General features: G+C 45.3%; 1 protein-coding gene and 1 pseudogene across 1 annotated transcript; one reads left to right on the top strand and one right to left on the bottom strand.

The window, feature by feature from the left end:
• The first annotated feature begins 466 nt into the window (after positions 1-466).
• Positions 467-4,169, top strand: LOC129826126 (galactose-3-O-sulfotransferase 4-like; annotated as a pseudogene).
• Positions 4,170-4,744: 575 nt separating this feature from the next.
• On the bottom strand, positions 4,745-16,945 carry LOC129826118 (cysteine protease atg4da-like). Its single transcript, XM_055886472.1, has 11 exons — positions 16,793-16,945; positions 11,428-11,675; positions 11,256-11,339; positions 9,376-9,549; positions 8,915-9,191; positions 8,747-8,814; positions 8,505-8,653; positions 8,319-8,397; positions 8,156-8,232; positions 7,764-7,883; positions 4,745-5,681 (listed from the first exon to the last, which is right to left on the bottom strand). Exons 2-11 carry the CDS (start codon positions 11,612-11,614, stop codon positions 5,496-5,498), a joined length of 1,401 nt encoding a protein of 466 aa, XP_055742447.1. The 5' UTR covers positions 11,615-11,675; positions 16,793-16,945; the 3' UTR covers positions 4,745-5,495.
• Positions 16,946-17,074: the final 129 nt, after the last annotated feature.

Genomic DNA, 17,074 nt, shown 5'->3' on the forward strand with positions numbered 1-17,074 from the left:
CATTTTTCTATCTGAATAAAATGTGCAATGTCAAAAAAACATTCACCGTTATCAACACTAGCTATATTGACTCGTTTAATAACCACAACCAAAGGTGTGTTTTGTAGATTGGGATATGTACCAGTCCGCTTTACAGTAAAACAAAATATGATAATACAGGTTATTGAAATTAAATGCATAGGGACTAGATAGAACCACTAAGTGAACTGGGTAGTGGTGGATAGTCGACTCCAAAATAATCGATTCCTCGACTCCTTGCCTGTCGACTCCCTTTTCTTGGTGTCAAGCTTCGACTCCTAAGATTCAGTATTTTTGCAATGGAGAAACTATTACCCGTAGAACACAAACTCGCTTCTCAAAGCAGGATCCTCGCTGAACTTTTTGTAAATGGTAAATTCACTTTCTCACCCATATACACAATCAAATGTGTATATACCGTTCAGCAGCTCAAATCATCCGGATGTGGGGCATTGTTATTCGGAAGGACGTCATGCTTGGATCGCAAAAATAATGGTTTTGATAAAACTTCATCAATATAAATATTATGGGGAGACCTATATTTTTGTCAACGCACATACTTGGATAATAATTACAAAACTAACGTCTCTAGTAATACCCGTCCGAATAGGGCTATAACAGGTCAAAGAATAGGCTTATCAGCACCGAGTGCGCAGTATCATCGCATGGGATCCGTGGAGGTGGCACACGGCAGAAATATCACTGAAATATTATAGATGTAACTTCTTACACATCACCTTCCATATTCAAACAAAATAGTCCTTTAATATGCAACTGGGAGGCATCATGCTCTTGCCAGTCCTCTGAAACGCAAATATATTCTTCCTAGTAGGACTGCAATAATGAGGTTGTGCGTATGTGTGTGTGCATCCGTTTCAGCGTGTTTTTGGAGTTGAGCAAGAGTCAGAGTCAAGTAAGTGGCGACTCATTTCGACTCTAATCACAGGAGTTGGAGTCGACTCCAAAAATCCTGAAGTCGCGCACCACTGGAACCGCGTTCACCAGGACAAAACTTTTTAAATTGTTTTATTTAACCTTTAACTAGGCAAGTCAGTTAAAGAACAAATTCTCATTGACAATGACGGTCTACCGAAAGGCCTCCTGCGGGGACGGGCCCTGGGATTAAAAATACAAAATAAATACAATATAGATATAGGACAAAACACACATCACAACAAGAGAGACAACACAACACTACATAAAGGGAGACCTAAGACAGCAACACATGACAACACAGCATGGTAGCAGCACAAAACATGGTACAAACATTATTGGGCACAGACAACAGCACAAAGGGAAAGAAGGTAGAGACTACAATACATCACACAAAGCAGCCACAACTGTCAGTAAGTGTCCATGATTGAGTCTTTGAATGAAGAGCTTGAGATAAAACTGTCCAGTTTAAGTGTTTGTTGTAGCTTGTTCCAGTCAAAATTTTGGCCAACGTTCAGATAGAAATGTATGATGTAGAACAAACATAGCTACCTCTTTATTGTATAGAATCAGGTCTGCTCTAGTCATGGCATTTCTATCTGCAACGTTTTTGTAATGAACATGGCCTGCTCACAGGAGGGTAAGGGTTACCCGTTTATCACCGGTTTTATTATGAACCAATAGTATCTTGACATGTAGCATTTTAAACAAATGAATGATAATGCACATTAAGGGTCGATGAGGAAAGCAATGCCCCCTCCAACATCAGACCCGTCCCTTTCAATGAATAGCACTGTCAATGTGTTTGCCACAGTCATATCACACACATTCATATCAGACAATAGTGAAATACCATAAAAACAAGGGTGTCATTAACTTGTTTGTAGATGTGTAGGCTATTCTTATATACATTTTCATTGTTGCACACCTTGATTTAGGCCTAGGTGGTTTTACTATTCTTTGTGTTGGGGAATTTTCTGTTCTTATTTATTTTAATTGTATCTAATTTATTGTATTTGTTTTCCTTAATGTCCTTGTCTCTTGTCCAATTGAGCTTTTAGTATTTGGCATCCTTAATATTCAAAAACAGTGATTGCTGCTCTTAACCAAAAACTCAATCATGGCTTCTTGGCTGGAGAGTTGCTGGCTGGCTGCGTGACGTCTCGCTGAGCCAGCTTAGAGGGTGAGGTCAGGTCTCTCTCAGTTTCTTTAAGCTCCGGAACCCAGTCTCACCTTCAAAGTCCCAGAGCCTATTTACCATGCTAGGAGGGAAGAAGGTTCCAGAAGAAAGTGTTTCGGGTGGGCCACGGAAAGGCGATGACCCTCCGCTGGTTGTCCACCCAACTTTGGAGACACCGTGTGATGGGTCTCCTGATGGCTTTGTGTGTCACCTTGTTACTCATGCTCCTGGCTACTCAGTCATTGCAGCATCCAAGGTAAGGGACAGTCTGTCTCTCTCTTTCTCCCCACACCATTATGCACTCTCTGTAGCTGTAGGTGGTGGTAAAACTAATATATTTAGCTCAGTGGTTATTGTGAAAATGTACCAGAGAAACACTACATATATTTGTGTAAATGCATTACAGATTAAAACACCTTTTAAATACAGAATTGATTAATGAGGAGTTCTTTGTCATGGCATACAGCTAAGCTGCATAAGTTCTGTTGAGACTTTGTTGACCTAGATGTCTGTTGAAATCCTCTTTCTTATTTCGAAAGCCACTATGGTGGGCACAAGGGCCATAAGGTGGATGAGAGGGGAGCACTTTCCAACAATGCTCCTCCAAACACCCCCGTCCCATCCCACACTGCCCCTAACAGGAGATAGTAGTCGTGCCCATACCTGTCTGGGTAGCTGAACTGGTATGCGTAATAGGGGAAGGCGAAAGTGAGGTTCTCCTTCTCCCCAAGGCGGAACATCAGATTCTGGACAGTGCTGCTTCCAGTCTTGTGTGTTTTGAGGAAAGCTACAGGTGGAGGGCTCCTCCTTGTCCTCATAAAGGTGTACCCATTGGGGTCTCTTTGATGCTGCAGATTGGGTGTTTGAACCTCCTTCCTCCTGTAAGATACGGTTACCTCTATTCATCTGATGAGTAGATATGTTCTATTGCAATGTTCAGATTATCAAATTTACTGTCAGGTCTCTGGTACATTTGGAGCCCCTCCATTTGGTGGATATTAACTGCAGATAACTTTCACTGCTTTAACATGTTTAACCTTCCTTATGGCTCCAGGTTCCGAGCAGACTTTGTAGATGAGCTGCCACCGGGTTCCTCTCAGTTCGACATGCTCTGCAGCCACATGCGGCTGGACCTGGGACAGCTGAAACAGGTGATGCCCAAGAACACTATCTACATTACCCTGCTGCGTGATCCTCTACAGACCTTTGAGTCCGTTTTCAGCTACTACACTTCCACTGTACCTGCCTTCACTCTAGCCAAAAAGGCAGCTGACAGGAAGTCAGCCCTCTGTCTTCCTGGAGGCCCCAGAGTCCTACTGGGACCCTACAGAACTGGGAATGGCCTAGCCAGGAACCCTATGAGCTTTGACTTGGGCCTCAGCAGCCAAGAGTGTTACGCATCCTGGCCCATGGAACTGACTCAGCTGGAGGAAGCCTTCCAGCTGGTGATGATCGCTGAGCACTTTGATGAGTCTCTGGTTCTCCTGGGGGCTCTGCTGCAGCTGGAGCCTGAGGAGCTGGCCTATGTGCACCTGAACGTCTGTGTCCCCTCGGACATCACCCCGATAGAGGACACCAAGGCCAGGCTCTGGGCCTGGAACAGTCTGGATGTGCTGCTCTACAACTTATTTCTGCAGGTGTTCTGGGAGAAAGCTGAGCAGTATGGCCTGGGGAGACTGAAAAGGGAGGTGACCCTACTGAGGGCCTCCACACAGAGGCTCAGACAAGTGTGTGGCCAGAGGAGGAGTGCCCCCTGGTGAGCTGGAGGACCTGGTCAGGCCCTGGCAGACCGACACAGTCACCATCCTGGGATACGAGGTACGAGGGAACCTGACTCTGCAGGAAGAGGGGCTCTGTGTGCGACTAGTGCTGCCTGAGCTACAGTACCATTCTCACCTGTATTTCCAGCAGTATGGTCATGACATGAGGTCCATACCTACAGACTAATGTGTAGCACTTTCCCTTTTAGATTCTACACCGCTCAGAATTTCTGCTTTTGATGTATTTTTCCAATAAACCAGAAATACTAACATTCTTAGGTCTCTTTCCAAATGTATTTTTATTTTTTAAATGTGGATCTTGTTAAAATACTATAACAACCTTAATTCAACTCCTAGAGACCTAATCAAGAGATGTTAGCCTCTTGGGGAAGCTAAAAGAGGCATAGTTCAGCCATAATCCAAGAGGAAGTGGCGTATCTCTTTACTAGAAGCTTGAGGACATTATTTTAGCTATAATCGTTACATTTTTCAGTAAAATTTTCAGATTTTTTGGGGTGGGGAGAAAACTGAAGAGGGGTATCAAACAGATGTATTTATAGACCTTTTTACATCAGCAGGTCAAAGTGCTATACAGAAACCCTGCCTAAAACCCCAAATAACAAGCAATGTAGGGTATCCGTTAAACATGTAATTCAAATTTGTATGGCCTAAACTAAATCAGTCTGAAGTTTAGTGATTTTTTTTACTGAGCTTTTATTGAGTGCATTGTGCCACTCATTTTCCATTAATTCTGAAAACAGGGAAAATACAACCCCATATTGCTCAGAATGTGCCTCTTAATTGAAATTATTTTAAACTCTCCCCTCTCAACCACATAAAACCAACACATCTCTAAGAAGATAAATTTATTCCTTCAACGGTTCCATGTGCACGTCACAAGGTCTAAGGAATCCAATTTCCTAATCCATTCACAGAGCAGACATCCTGTCACATAACGTCAAACAGCAGCTCAGAGCCCAGATTGTCTTGAGTCTAATGCTGGACAAAGTAGTTCAACAAAAGGTTGTAGTGGAGAGGACTATGGGATCAGCAGCCTATCTACACAATGATGAAATAGGGTCAGTTAGTGTCTTTCAGCCAGGCAGAGAGTCACCCATGACTTCATGTAGAATAGTAAACAACGGAGTTGAAGGCAGGTTATTTAACGTAAGAACCTCAAAACCATACTAATATCAAAACCTTAAAATTAAAAACAATTAAACAAAAACCTTCATTTAAAAATATTGTTACATTCATAAAAACACATCCCCTTAAAACAAATAATTAGCCCAAACTAATAAATACACAAGAATAGTGTCATTGGCCTGTTCTATTCAGCAACACATCACCCAGCCTGGGTATTGCCTGTGGAGGTTGGGGATAAAGGCTCATGCTGGAGCATGTCCCCCGTCAGTAGCTGCCACTGATAAAGCTCAGTTCAGTAACCGCGTGTATGAGTGGGTATGTGAATTATGTTCCCTGCTGGCCACATTAAGTCAGTCTGTTCACAGCACCCTTATCGGAGTCGCCAACAACCGGATGTTCCGGTTTTCAGGGATACAGCTAATTCAACCGAGCTTAGAACTTATGCCTGCTACGTTAGTTCACAATAACACAAACTCATCCATGCTGTTGCTGTTATTGGTCCTTCTCAGCCTCGCCTTGTCCTTGGTCAAGATGTGGGTGACAGAGTTTGGGGGTGCATCGCTCTCATCCTCCTGCCCCCCATCCTGCCCCTGACCCTCTGCAATGGTGAAGATGGGGTACTTTTCTGTTGATGATGAGAGAGCCTGGGGAAGAGAAAGATCAATTAGAGAACCATCTCTAGGAGAGCTTATTTTTCCCCTCATCTCAATTTAACCATTAACCAATGACTGTATTACTGACATACTGTAAAAGCAATAATGTACTTGGCTCCTTGCAACTAAAACATGTTCTGCACCAGTTATACAGCATACTCTTCATATATGCATATTTGATCTCAAGAGTCAACAGCATCTTGTCCAAGGTTCAAATCCATAGCCAGCCTATGCCCCTGACATGGACACCACAAATAAAATCAAGTTGGTCACATGCACAGGATACCAGGTGTAAACGGTACAGTGAAATGCTTACTTGCAAGCTTTCCTCAACAGTGCAATACCCATTTATAAAAAGAAAACAAAATAAGTAATACAAAGTAGTAACAAAATAACCATTTTAATATTTGGGATTTTTATGTTTGGAAATATATACACAAAAATAATACACTTCTCAAAAAAATAAAGGGAACACTTAAACAACACAATGTAACTCCAAGTCAATCACACTTCTGTGAAATCAAACTGTCCACTTAGGAAGCAACACTGATTGACAATAAATTTCACATGCTGTTGTGCAAATGGAATAGACAAAAGGTGGAAATTATAGGCAATTAGTAAGACACCCCCAAAAAAGGAATGGTTCTGCAGGTGGTGACCACACACCACTTCTCATTTCCTATGCTTCCTGGCTGATGTTTTGGTCACTTTTGAATGCTGGCGGTGCTCTCACTCTAGTGGTAGCATGAGACGGAGTCTACAACCCACACAAGTGGCTCAGGTAGTGCAGTTCATCCAGGATGGCACATCAATGCGAACTGTGGCAAAAAGGTTTGCTGTGTCTGTCAGCGTAGTGTCCAGAGCATGGAGGCGCTACCAGGAGACAGGCCAGTACATCAGGAGACGTGGAGGAGGCCGTAGGAGGGCAACAACCCAGCAGCAGGACCGCTACCTCCGCCTTTGTGCAAGGAGGTGCACTGCCAGAGCCCTGCAAAATGACCTCCAGCAGGCCACAAATGTGCATGTGTCAGCATATGGTCTCACAAGGGGTCTGAGGATTTCATCTCGGTACCTAATGGCAGTCAGGCTACCTCTGGCGAGCACATGGAGGGCTGTGCGGCCCCACAAAGAAATGCCACCCCACACCATGACTGACCCACCGCCAAACCGGTCATGCTGGAGGATGTTGCAGGCAGCAGAACGTTCTCCACAGCGTCTCCAGACTCTGTCACGTCTGTCACATGTGCTCATGTGCTCAGTGTGAACCTGCTTTCATCTGTGAAGAGCACAGGGCGCCAGTGGCGAATTTGCCAATCTTGGTGTTCTCTGGCAAATGCCAAACGTCCTGCACGGTGTTGGGCTGTAAGCACAACCCCCACCTGTGGACGTCGGGCCCTCATACCACCCTCATGGAGTCTGTTTCTGACCGTTTGAGCAGACATGCACATTTGTGGCCTGCTGGAGGTCATTTTGCAGGGCTCTGGCAGTGCACCTCCTTGCACAAAGGCGGAGGTAGCGGTCCTGCTGCTGGGTTGTTGCCCTCCTACGGCCTCCTCCACGTCTCCTGATGTACTGGCCTGTCTCCTGGTAGTGCCTCCATGCTCTGGACACTACGCTGACAGACACAGCAAACCATTTTGCCACAGCTCGCATTGATGTGCCATCCTGGATGAGCTGCACTACCTGAGCCACTTGTGTGGGTTGTAGACTCCGTCTCATGCTACCACTAGAGTGAAAGCACCGCCAGCATTCAAAAGTGACCAAAACATCAGCCAGGAAGCATAGGAACTGAGAAGTGGTGTGTGGTCACCACCTGCAGAACCATTCCTTTTTTGGGGGTGTCTTACTAATTGCCTATAATTTCCACCTTTTGTCTATTCCATTTGCACAACAGCATGTGAAATTTATTGTCAATCAGTGTTGCTTCCTAAGTGGACAGTTTGATTTCACAGAAGTGTGATTGACTTGGAGTTACATTGTGTTGTTTAAGTGTTCCCTTTATTTTTTTGAGCAGTGTATATAGTATAGCTTAGATAAATAGTAGCAGCAATAGTGCCTGTGTGCCCCACATACCGTGCTAACAGCTGAGCACAGTAACTCAAATTCCTTCTGGCTCTTGGCATAGAAGCCTATAGTGCAGCTGGGATCCATGCGACTGAAGGCGATCTTCCTGGGACACTTACAGTGAAATGACTGCAGGGGGAGTGGAGAGGAGAAGAAGGCCCCATTAAGGCGAGAGATGGTGGCGTCAGGGTAGCCCAGTTTCTAGACCGAGATTTTATCTTGATTGTATCACGAAAGCGTGGCCAACAGGCACAGACAGGTCGGTAAATAAGTGTGTTATACTGCTAGACCGAGATACAATCTTGGTCTAGGACCTGTGCTAGTGTCATGGATATACAATAATGTATAGGGTTTGCAAACAACACAGACAGCCAAAACAGGAAGAGAGCGCCTTCCATTACCTCTAAGGGGAAGTTATCCTGTGTGATATCTACTGTGGACTGGCTGTAGTGGGGGTCCAAGTACAGCAGCTGTTCGTCTAGCACAGGAGACATGAGCATGGTCAGAGTGAGGGTACAAGGACTGTAAAATTACAGAATGACAACAGAAAGACCATACACCTACCTTGGTACCCAACAAAGAACAGAGAATGCTTGGGTTTGCCACCAATGATTCCAATGCAGCATTCTAACCTCAGGAGATTCTATGGAAAGAAAAACACAAGATTGGTTTACCAATCTCTCACTGTGTTTTGTGGTTGTCAGTGTCTGTGTGCATGTCTCTAGCATGTTACTCTGACTTGACACATACTTTGACACATTTGATGTAGGTGGGGTTGAGGACTTCTCCTCCCAGGCGCACAGGGACCAGGATGATGACAGACTTCCAGGCTGGACTGGGTCCTGTGGAGCCCTCAGATAGAGGTCTCTCACACAGCCTCACCACGTCATCTATGTACACTACACAGGGACCACATAATGATACCACCCATTACTATAGTCTGATGGGCACCCTGCCAAATAGTGAGAATGAGATAACAAGGGAACACTCACCAGTGCAGTCCTGTGCTACATACACTGTCAGATTGGACACCTCTGCTGATGCTGCGTCAACAGCCTTACTAAAACAAACAGACACCCCACATCACTAAGGGAAGATGTATTTTATGGAATGCAGATGGCTGGGGGGGGGGGGGGCAGGTTTAGCTTCTAAGTTCTCACCGAAGTATGTGTGCTACGATGGAGGGGCCGTACCAGTCCCCTGCCTTCTTCCCTGAGCTTGTGCCCTGTTCCACCAGCTGGTGCAGCCCGAACGGGGCGATGGGATGGTCCCCAAACCAGGACACCACCCGTCTGTGAGTGACCTCAGTCCGACTCTCCAGGAAGGGCACTATGCTCTTCCTCCTTCCCTTCTTAGTCACCTCTGGACCCAAGGAGCGAGACTCCTGTACCTCTATGTCATCTTTGGACACATGGTTGGCAGAGAGCCAGGTCCAGCCTGGCAACAATAGAGAGACAAGGGACAAGGCTAAGTAGTGATAAACTGTAGTAGTGTGTTACTCAGGAGATACTTTGAGATGCTGCTGGAAACATGTACCTGTATGTATGTATGTATGTATGTATGTATGTATGTATATGTGTGTGTGTGTCTCCCATGTGCACAAGTGTGTTTTTTCTTTTACCTGGCGGCAGCAGGTGTTGCAGCAGCCCCTGTGCCAGCAGCATCTGTCCACTGCGCAGCATGCAGCCCCACCCACTGTCTGTGGTCAGAGAGGAACCATCCAGCTGTGGGAAGCCCCGCCTGTACGTCAGCCACAGCAGAGTGGCAAAGGCCCGGCGAAAGCACTCCCTCTCCACTGACAAAACAAAGGACAGACACTGGCCTTGAATATACACTGCTCAAAAAAATAAAGGGAACACTTAAACAACACAATGCACAATGTAACTCCAAGTCAATCACACTTCTGTGAAATCAAACTGTCCACTTAGGAAGCAACACTGATTGACAATAAATTTCACATGCTGTTGTGCCAATGGAATAGACAAAAGGTGGAAATTATAGGCAATTAGCAAGACACCCCCAATAAAGGAATGATTCTGCAGGTGGTGACCACAGACCACTTCTCAGTTCCTATGCTTCCTGGCTGATGTTTTGGTCACTTTTGAATGCTGATGGTGCTCTCACTCTAGTGGTAGCATGAGACGGAGTCTACAACCCACACAAGTGGCTCAGGTAGTGCAGCTCATCCAGGATGGCACATCAATGCGAGCTGTGGCAAGAAGGTTTGCTGTGTCTGTCAGCGTAGTGTCCAGAAAATGGAGGCGCTACCAGGAGACAGGCCAGTACATCAGGAGACGTGGAGGAGGCCGTAGGAGGGCAACAACCCAGCAGCAGGACCGCTACCTCCGCCTTTGAGCAGGAGGAGCACTGCCAGAGCCCTGCAAAATGACCTCCAGCAGGCCACAAATGTGCATGTGTCTGCTCAAACGGTCATAAACAGACTCCATGAGGGTGGTATAAGGGCCCGACGTCCACAGGTGGGGGTTGTGCTTACAGCCCAACACCGTGCAGGACGTTTGGCATTTGCCAGAGAACATCAAGATTGGCAAATTCGCCACTGGCGCCCTGTGCACTTCACAGATGAAAGCAGGTTCACACTGAGCACATGAGCACATGTGACAGACGTGGCAGAGTCTGGAGACGCCGTGGAGAACGTTCTGCTGCCTGCAACATCCTCCAGCATGACCGGTTTGGCGGTGGGTCAGTCATGGTGTGGGGTGGCATTTCTTTGTGGGGCCGCACAGCCCTCCATGTGCTTGCCAGAGGTAGCCTGACTGCCATTAGGTACCGAGATGAGATCCTCAGACCCCTTGTGAGACCATATGCTGACACATGCACATTTGTGGCCTGCTGGAGGTCATTTTGCAGGTCTCTGGCAGTGCTCCTCCTGCTCAAAGGCGGAGGTAGCGGTCCTGCTGCTGGGTTGTTGCCCTCCTACGACCTCCTCCACGTCTCCTGATGTACTGGCCTGTCTCCTGGTAGCGCCTCCATGCTCTGGACACTACACTGACAGACACAGCAAACCTTCTTGCCACAGCTCGCATTGATGTGCCATCCTGGATGAGCTGCACTACCTGAGCCACTTGTGTGGGTTGTAGACTCCGTCTCATGCTACCACTAGAGTGAGAGCACCACCAGCATTCAAAAGTGACCAAAACATCAGCCAGGAGGCATAGGAACGAGAAGTGGTCTGTGGTCACCACCTGCAGAATCACTCCTTTATTGGGGGTGTCTTGCTAATTACCTATAATTTCCACCTTTTGTCTATTCCATTTGCACAACAGCATGTGAAATTTATTGTCAATCAGTGTTGCTTCCTAAGTGGACAGTTTGATTTCACAGAAGTGTGATTGACTTGGAGTTACATTGTGTTGTTTAAGTGTTCCCTTTCTTTTTTTGAGCAGTGTAGAATTTTCTCAAATCCAGTTACATACCAGTTTACCATTAGGTGTGGGTCTTTTTAAAAGGGTGGAGTTACCCAACCAACAGAACATCTCTCACCTCCACGACTGAGCAGATAAGACTGTCCAAGCATGGTCAGAGGAGAGGTCTTGCTGAAGCGGGCCTTTGACTTGAACGACCAGCCTGGATGGGCAAAGGAAAACAAACTATAAAATGACAAACAATAAGTGACTAATCACTGTTAGGTCAAAACGGTTTTAGGCACACATACCATATTTGACATTGTTCCATGCTGACACCAACTTGGACTTGAGTCTGCCTCTCTCCTCAGGTTCCTCTGGGTCATCCCGGCTTCCATCAGAGCCCTGAGTTCCCAGAGACATGGTGGAAAGGTGGAACCAATCATCTGGAGGGTCACCCTCAGGGCTCTGGCCCTCACAGGGAGAACTGGGGTTCATGACTACTGGGCTTGTCCAACTGTCTGGAGTCTGGAGGTTGTTTCTTTATCGCCATATCAACCTGAGAGTGGACACACCATTGAGTATTCAGCTATGAAGAAACCTTGATTACCATCAGGGGCAAAGCTCAGATTTAAGCTGAGATATATTGACTGCACAGATCATTGTAGTAGCTTATACTAAGTCTTCTCTCCAGGAAGTAGCTACAAACGTATGTTAAACTGCATCACGTTAATAAAGCTAAAACGTGGAGTACAGTGACATCACCCATCCCTGCATTGAGGTATGTTTTCTGTGCCATCTCTCCAGCTAGCTCCACAGTGTTTTAATGTAATCATGATTGTGTTCCGACCCCAGTGCAGCTCAGTTTAAACAATCGTAACGGTAGGGTCAGTATCTTCTGGAAAAAAATTGTGGAACAACACTTTCTTTTCAGCGGACACTGAAAATGCAGTTACACACACAGTAGAGCTCCATCTGCCTTCACATGTACAGTGGGGCAAAAAAGTATTTAGTCAGCCACCAATTGTGCAAGTTCTCCCACTTAAAAAGATGAGAGAGGCCTGTAATTTTCATCATAGGTACACTTCAACTATGACAGACAAAATTAGAAGAAAAAAAATCCAGAAAATCACATTGTAGGATTTTTAATGAATTTATTTGCAAATTATGGTGGAAAATAAGTATTTGGTCACCTACAAACAAGCAAGATTTCTGGCTCTCACAGACCTTCTTTAAGAGGCTCCTCTGGGGAAAGCTGTCTCTCTTTGTACTCTATTAGCCAAAAGGCTCATATTGCAATTTTGGAAATTGGAGACTGTACCTACCTTTGAAATGTGGTTACGGGATTTAGGGAATGTAATCCATATGGAAAAGATTCGATACAACACCTCCAATAGAAGTCCATTGTTTTACAAAATATGGCAGCCGATACTGGATAAATGGTCTAGTCCCGCTTCATAACTGGGCTGACGATCTGCTGCTACTCTGTGCTGTACTCCACTCAATATTTATTTTTGGCTGAACTACACTGCTTGTAATGACTATATGCTGTCTTCTTATACATGTACCACCTAATAGGATTTTGTTTTATTTTGTGTATGTGTGAGTTAACTTTTGTTTTGTCCTCTAAACTGGCCATCCCATCCAACAGTACAATGAATGTCATTGTTTGTATTGCTGTCTTTTTTACTTTATTTTTATTGGAAAATAATAAACATATTATAAAAATAAAAAAAAGAGGCTCCTCTGTCCTCCACTCGTTACCTGTATTAATGGCACCTGTTTGAACTTGTTATCAGTATAAAAGACACCTGTCCACAACCTCAAACAGTCACACTCCAAACTCCACTATGGCCAAGACCAAAGAGCTGTCAAAGGACACCAGAAACAAAATTGTAGACCTGCACCAGGCTGGGAAGACTTAATCTGCAATAGGTAAGCAGCTTGGTTTGAAGAAATCAACTGTGGAAGCAATTATTAGGAAATGGAAGACATACAAGACCACTGATAATCTCCCTCGATCTGGGGCTCCACGCAAGATCTCACCCCGTGGGGTCAAAATGATCACAAGAACGGTGAGCAAAAATCCCAGAACCACACGGGGGGGACCTAGTGAATGACCTGCAGAGAGCTGGGACCAAAGTAACAAAGCTTACCATCATTAACACACTACGCCGCCAGGGACTCAAATCCTGCAGTACGAGATGTGTCCCCCTGCTTAAGCCAGTACATGTCCAGGCCCGTCTGAAGTTTGCTAGAGAGCATTTGGATGATCCAGAAGAAGATTGGGATGAAACCAAAATATAACTTTTTTTATTTTTTATTTATTTTATAAATTTTACCCCCTTTTCGCCCCAATTTTCGTGGTATCCAATCGCTAGTAATTACTATCTTGTCTCATCGCTACAACTCTCGTACGGGCTCGGGAGAGACTAAGGTCGAAAGCCATGCGTCCTCTGAAGCACAACCCAACCAAGCCGCACTGCTTCTTAACACAGCGCGCCTCCAACCCGGAAGCCAGCCGCACCAATGTGTCGGAGGAAACACCGTGCACCTGGCCCCCTCGCACTGCGCCCGGCCCGCCACAGGAGTCGCTGGAGCGCGATGAGACAAGGATATCCCTACCGGCCAAACCCTCCCTAACCCGGACGACGCTAGGCCAATTGTGTGTCGCACCACGGACCTCCCGGTCGCGGCCGGCTGCGACAGAGCCTGGGCGCGAACCCAGAGACTCTGGTGGCGCAGCTAGCGCTGCGATGCAGTGCCCTAGACCACTGCGCCACCCGGGAGGCCCCCAAAATATAACTTTTTGGTAAAAACTCAACTCGTCGTGTTTGGAGGACAAAGAATGCTGAGTTGCATCCAAAGAACACCATTCACCTACTGTGAAGCATGGGGGTGGAAACATCATGCTTTGGGGCTGTTTTTCTGCAAAGGGACCAGGACGACTGATCCGTGTAAAGGAAAGAATGAATGGGGCCATGTATCGTGAGATTTTGAGTGAAAACCTCCTTCCATCAGCAAGGGCATTGAAGATGAAACGTGGCTGGGTCTTTCAGCATGACAATGATCCCAAACACACCGCCCGGGCAACGGAGTAGTGGCTTCGTAAGAAGCATTTCAAGGTCCTGGAGTGGCCTAGCCAGTCTCCAGATCTCAACCCCATAGAAAATCTTTGGAGGTAGTTGAAAGTCTGTGTTGCCCAGCAACAGCCCCAAAACATCACTGCTCTAGAGGAGATCTGCATGGAGGAATGGGCCAAAATACCAGCAGTGTGTGAAAACCTTGTGAAGACTTACAGAAAACGTTTGACCTCTGTCATTGCCAACAAAGGGTATATAACAAAGTATTGAGATAAACTTTTGTTATTGACCAAATACTTATTTTCCACCATAATTTGCAAATAAATTCATTAAAAATCCTACAATGTGATTTTCTGGATTTTTTTTCTCATTTTGTCTGTCATAGTTGAAGTGTACCTATGATGAAAATTACAGGCCTCATCTTTTTAAGTGGGAGAACTTGCACAATTGGTGGCTGACTAAATACTTTTTTGCCCCACTGTAGCTAGTATCCAACTGTTTAATATACATTGAAAGATTTTGTAGCTGGCTAGTCTACAGCGCATTCGGAAAGTATTCAGACCCCTTGACTTTCAACATTGTTACGTTACAGCCTTATTCTAAACTGGATTCAATATCCCCCCCCCCCCCTCCCCTCCCCTCATCATTCTAAATACAATACCCCATAACGACAAACCAAAAACAGGTTTAGACATTTTTGCAAATATATATAAAATCACGAAATATCCCATTTACATAGGTATTCAGACCCGTGACTTAGTACTTTGTTGAAGCACCTTTGGCAGCAATTAAAGCCTCAAGACTTCGTGGGTGTGACACTACAAGCTTGGCAACCCTGTATTTGGGGAGTTTCTCCCATTCTTCTCTGCGGATCCTCTCAAGCTCTGTCAGCTTGGATGGGGAGCGTTGCTGCACAGCTATTTACAGGTCTCTCCAGAGATTTTCAATCGGGTTCACGTCCGGCCTCTGGCTGGGCCATTCAAGGACATTCAGAGACTTGTCTTGAAGCCACTCCTGCATTGTCTTGGCTGTGTGCTTAGGGTCATTGTCCTGTTGGAAGGTGAACCTTCACCCCAGTCTGAGGGCCTGAGTGCTCTGGAGCAGGTTTCATCAAAGATCTCTCTGTACTTTGCTCCGTTCACCTTTCCTTGATCCTGACTAGTCTCCCAGTCCTTGCCGCTGAAAAACACCCCCACAGCATGATGCTGCCACCACTATGCTTCACCGTAGGGATGGTTCCAGGTTTCCTCCAGACGTGACACTTGGAATTCAGGCCAAAGAGTTCAATCTTGGTTTCATCAGACCAGAGAATCTTGTTTCTTATGCTAAGAGTCCTTTAGATGCCTTTTAGCAAACTCCAACCGGGCTGTCATGTGCCTTTTACTGAGGAGTGGGTCCGGTCTGGCCACTCTACCATAGAGGCCTGATTGGTGGAGTGCTGCAGAGATGGTTGTCCATCTGGAAGGTTGTCCATCTGGAAGGTTCTCCCATCGCCACAGCAGAATTCTGGAGTTCTGTCAGAGTGACCATCGGGTTCTTGGTCACCACCCTGACCAAGGCCCTTCTCCCCGATTGCTCAGTTTGGCCGGGCAGCCAGCTCTAGGAAGAGTCTTGGTGGGGCCACTGTGTTCTTGGGGACCATCAATGCTGCAGAAATGTTTTGGTAGCCTTCCCCAGATCTGTGCCTCGACACAATCCTGTCTCGGGGCTCTACAGACAATTCCTTCAACCTCATGGCTTGGTTTTTGCTCTGACATGCACTGTCAACTGTGGGAACTTATATAGACAAGTGTGTGTCTTTCCAAATCATGTCCAATCAATTGATATTTACCACAGGTGGACTCCAATCCAGTTGTAGAAACATCTCAAGGATAATCAATGGAAGCATGATGCACCTGAGCTCAATTTAGAGTCTCATAGTAAAGGGTCTGAATACTTATGTAAATACGGTATGTTTTTTATTTTTAATACATTTGCAAACATTTCGAAAAACCTGTTTTCACTTTGTCATTATTAGGTATTGTGTGTACATTGATGAGGAAGATCATTTATTTAATCAATTTTAGAATAAGGCTGTAACGTAACATGTGGAAAAAGTCAAGAGGTCTAAATACTTCCGAATGCACTGTATATCAGTAACGTTAGCGAGCTGTGTGATAAATCAGCACCTGAATTGTTTAACGTAAGTAATAATATTCGTGTTGACAACCAGCTAACATTACAGTGACACGCCTAGTGCTGAGGTAACTACATGTCTCAACATTACAGATGAATAGTCAACATTTTTTCCAACACAATGGCAAGCACGTTGGTATTCATTTGTCACTGTCGATCTTCTTGCTGGCTGAATGTGTTCTAACGTTTCATTGTAAAAAAATATAGTTAACAAAAATATTGTATATTGCGTTCAAATCTTAAGCGAACTCAATGCAGGCTGACTGACTTACTAGTGAGTGAGCTAATAACTAATTGACAGCGGGTTAACTAGCTAGCCAACGACACCCATGTCTTTATTATATTCTGTAAACAAGCTAACATTAGCTGTCCTTCTCTCCGGAGCTCTTTATAGTTGGTCGATCATTTGTCCTCTTACCTTTATTTACATATCTGTCATCTTGTATGTTTCACTTACAAACTACTGTCAACAAAATAATCGTCGGAATTGGAGATGCCTTTCAAGAACAAGTTATCCCATGATTAGCTAGCGGCCTGACTTCCTGTTTGTCTACTTGGCAATCGGTATCGTGATTGGTCAATTACCCCCATTGACTTACTCCCTACACAGCGGCGTGTTCAGCATGACGCAACGTTCCAAAACGTTCATATATATACATATATACATATATACATATATACATATATGCCACGTAAGCTA

The sequence above is a fragment of the Salvelinus fontinalis genome, chromosome 2 (genome assembly GCF_029448725.1).
Source record: "Salvelinus fontinalis isolate EN_2023a chromosome 2, ASM2944872v1, whole genome shotgun sequence".
NCBI lineage: Eukaryota > Metazoa > Chordata > Actinopteri > Salmoniformes > Salmonidae > Salvelinus > Salvelinus fontinalis.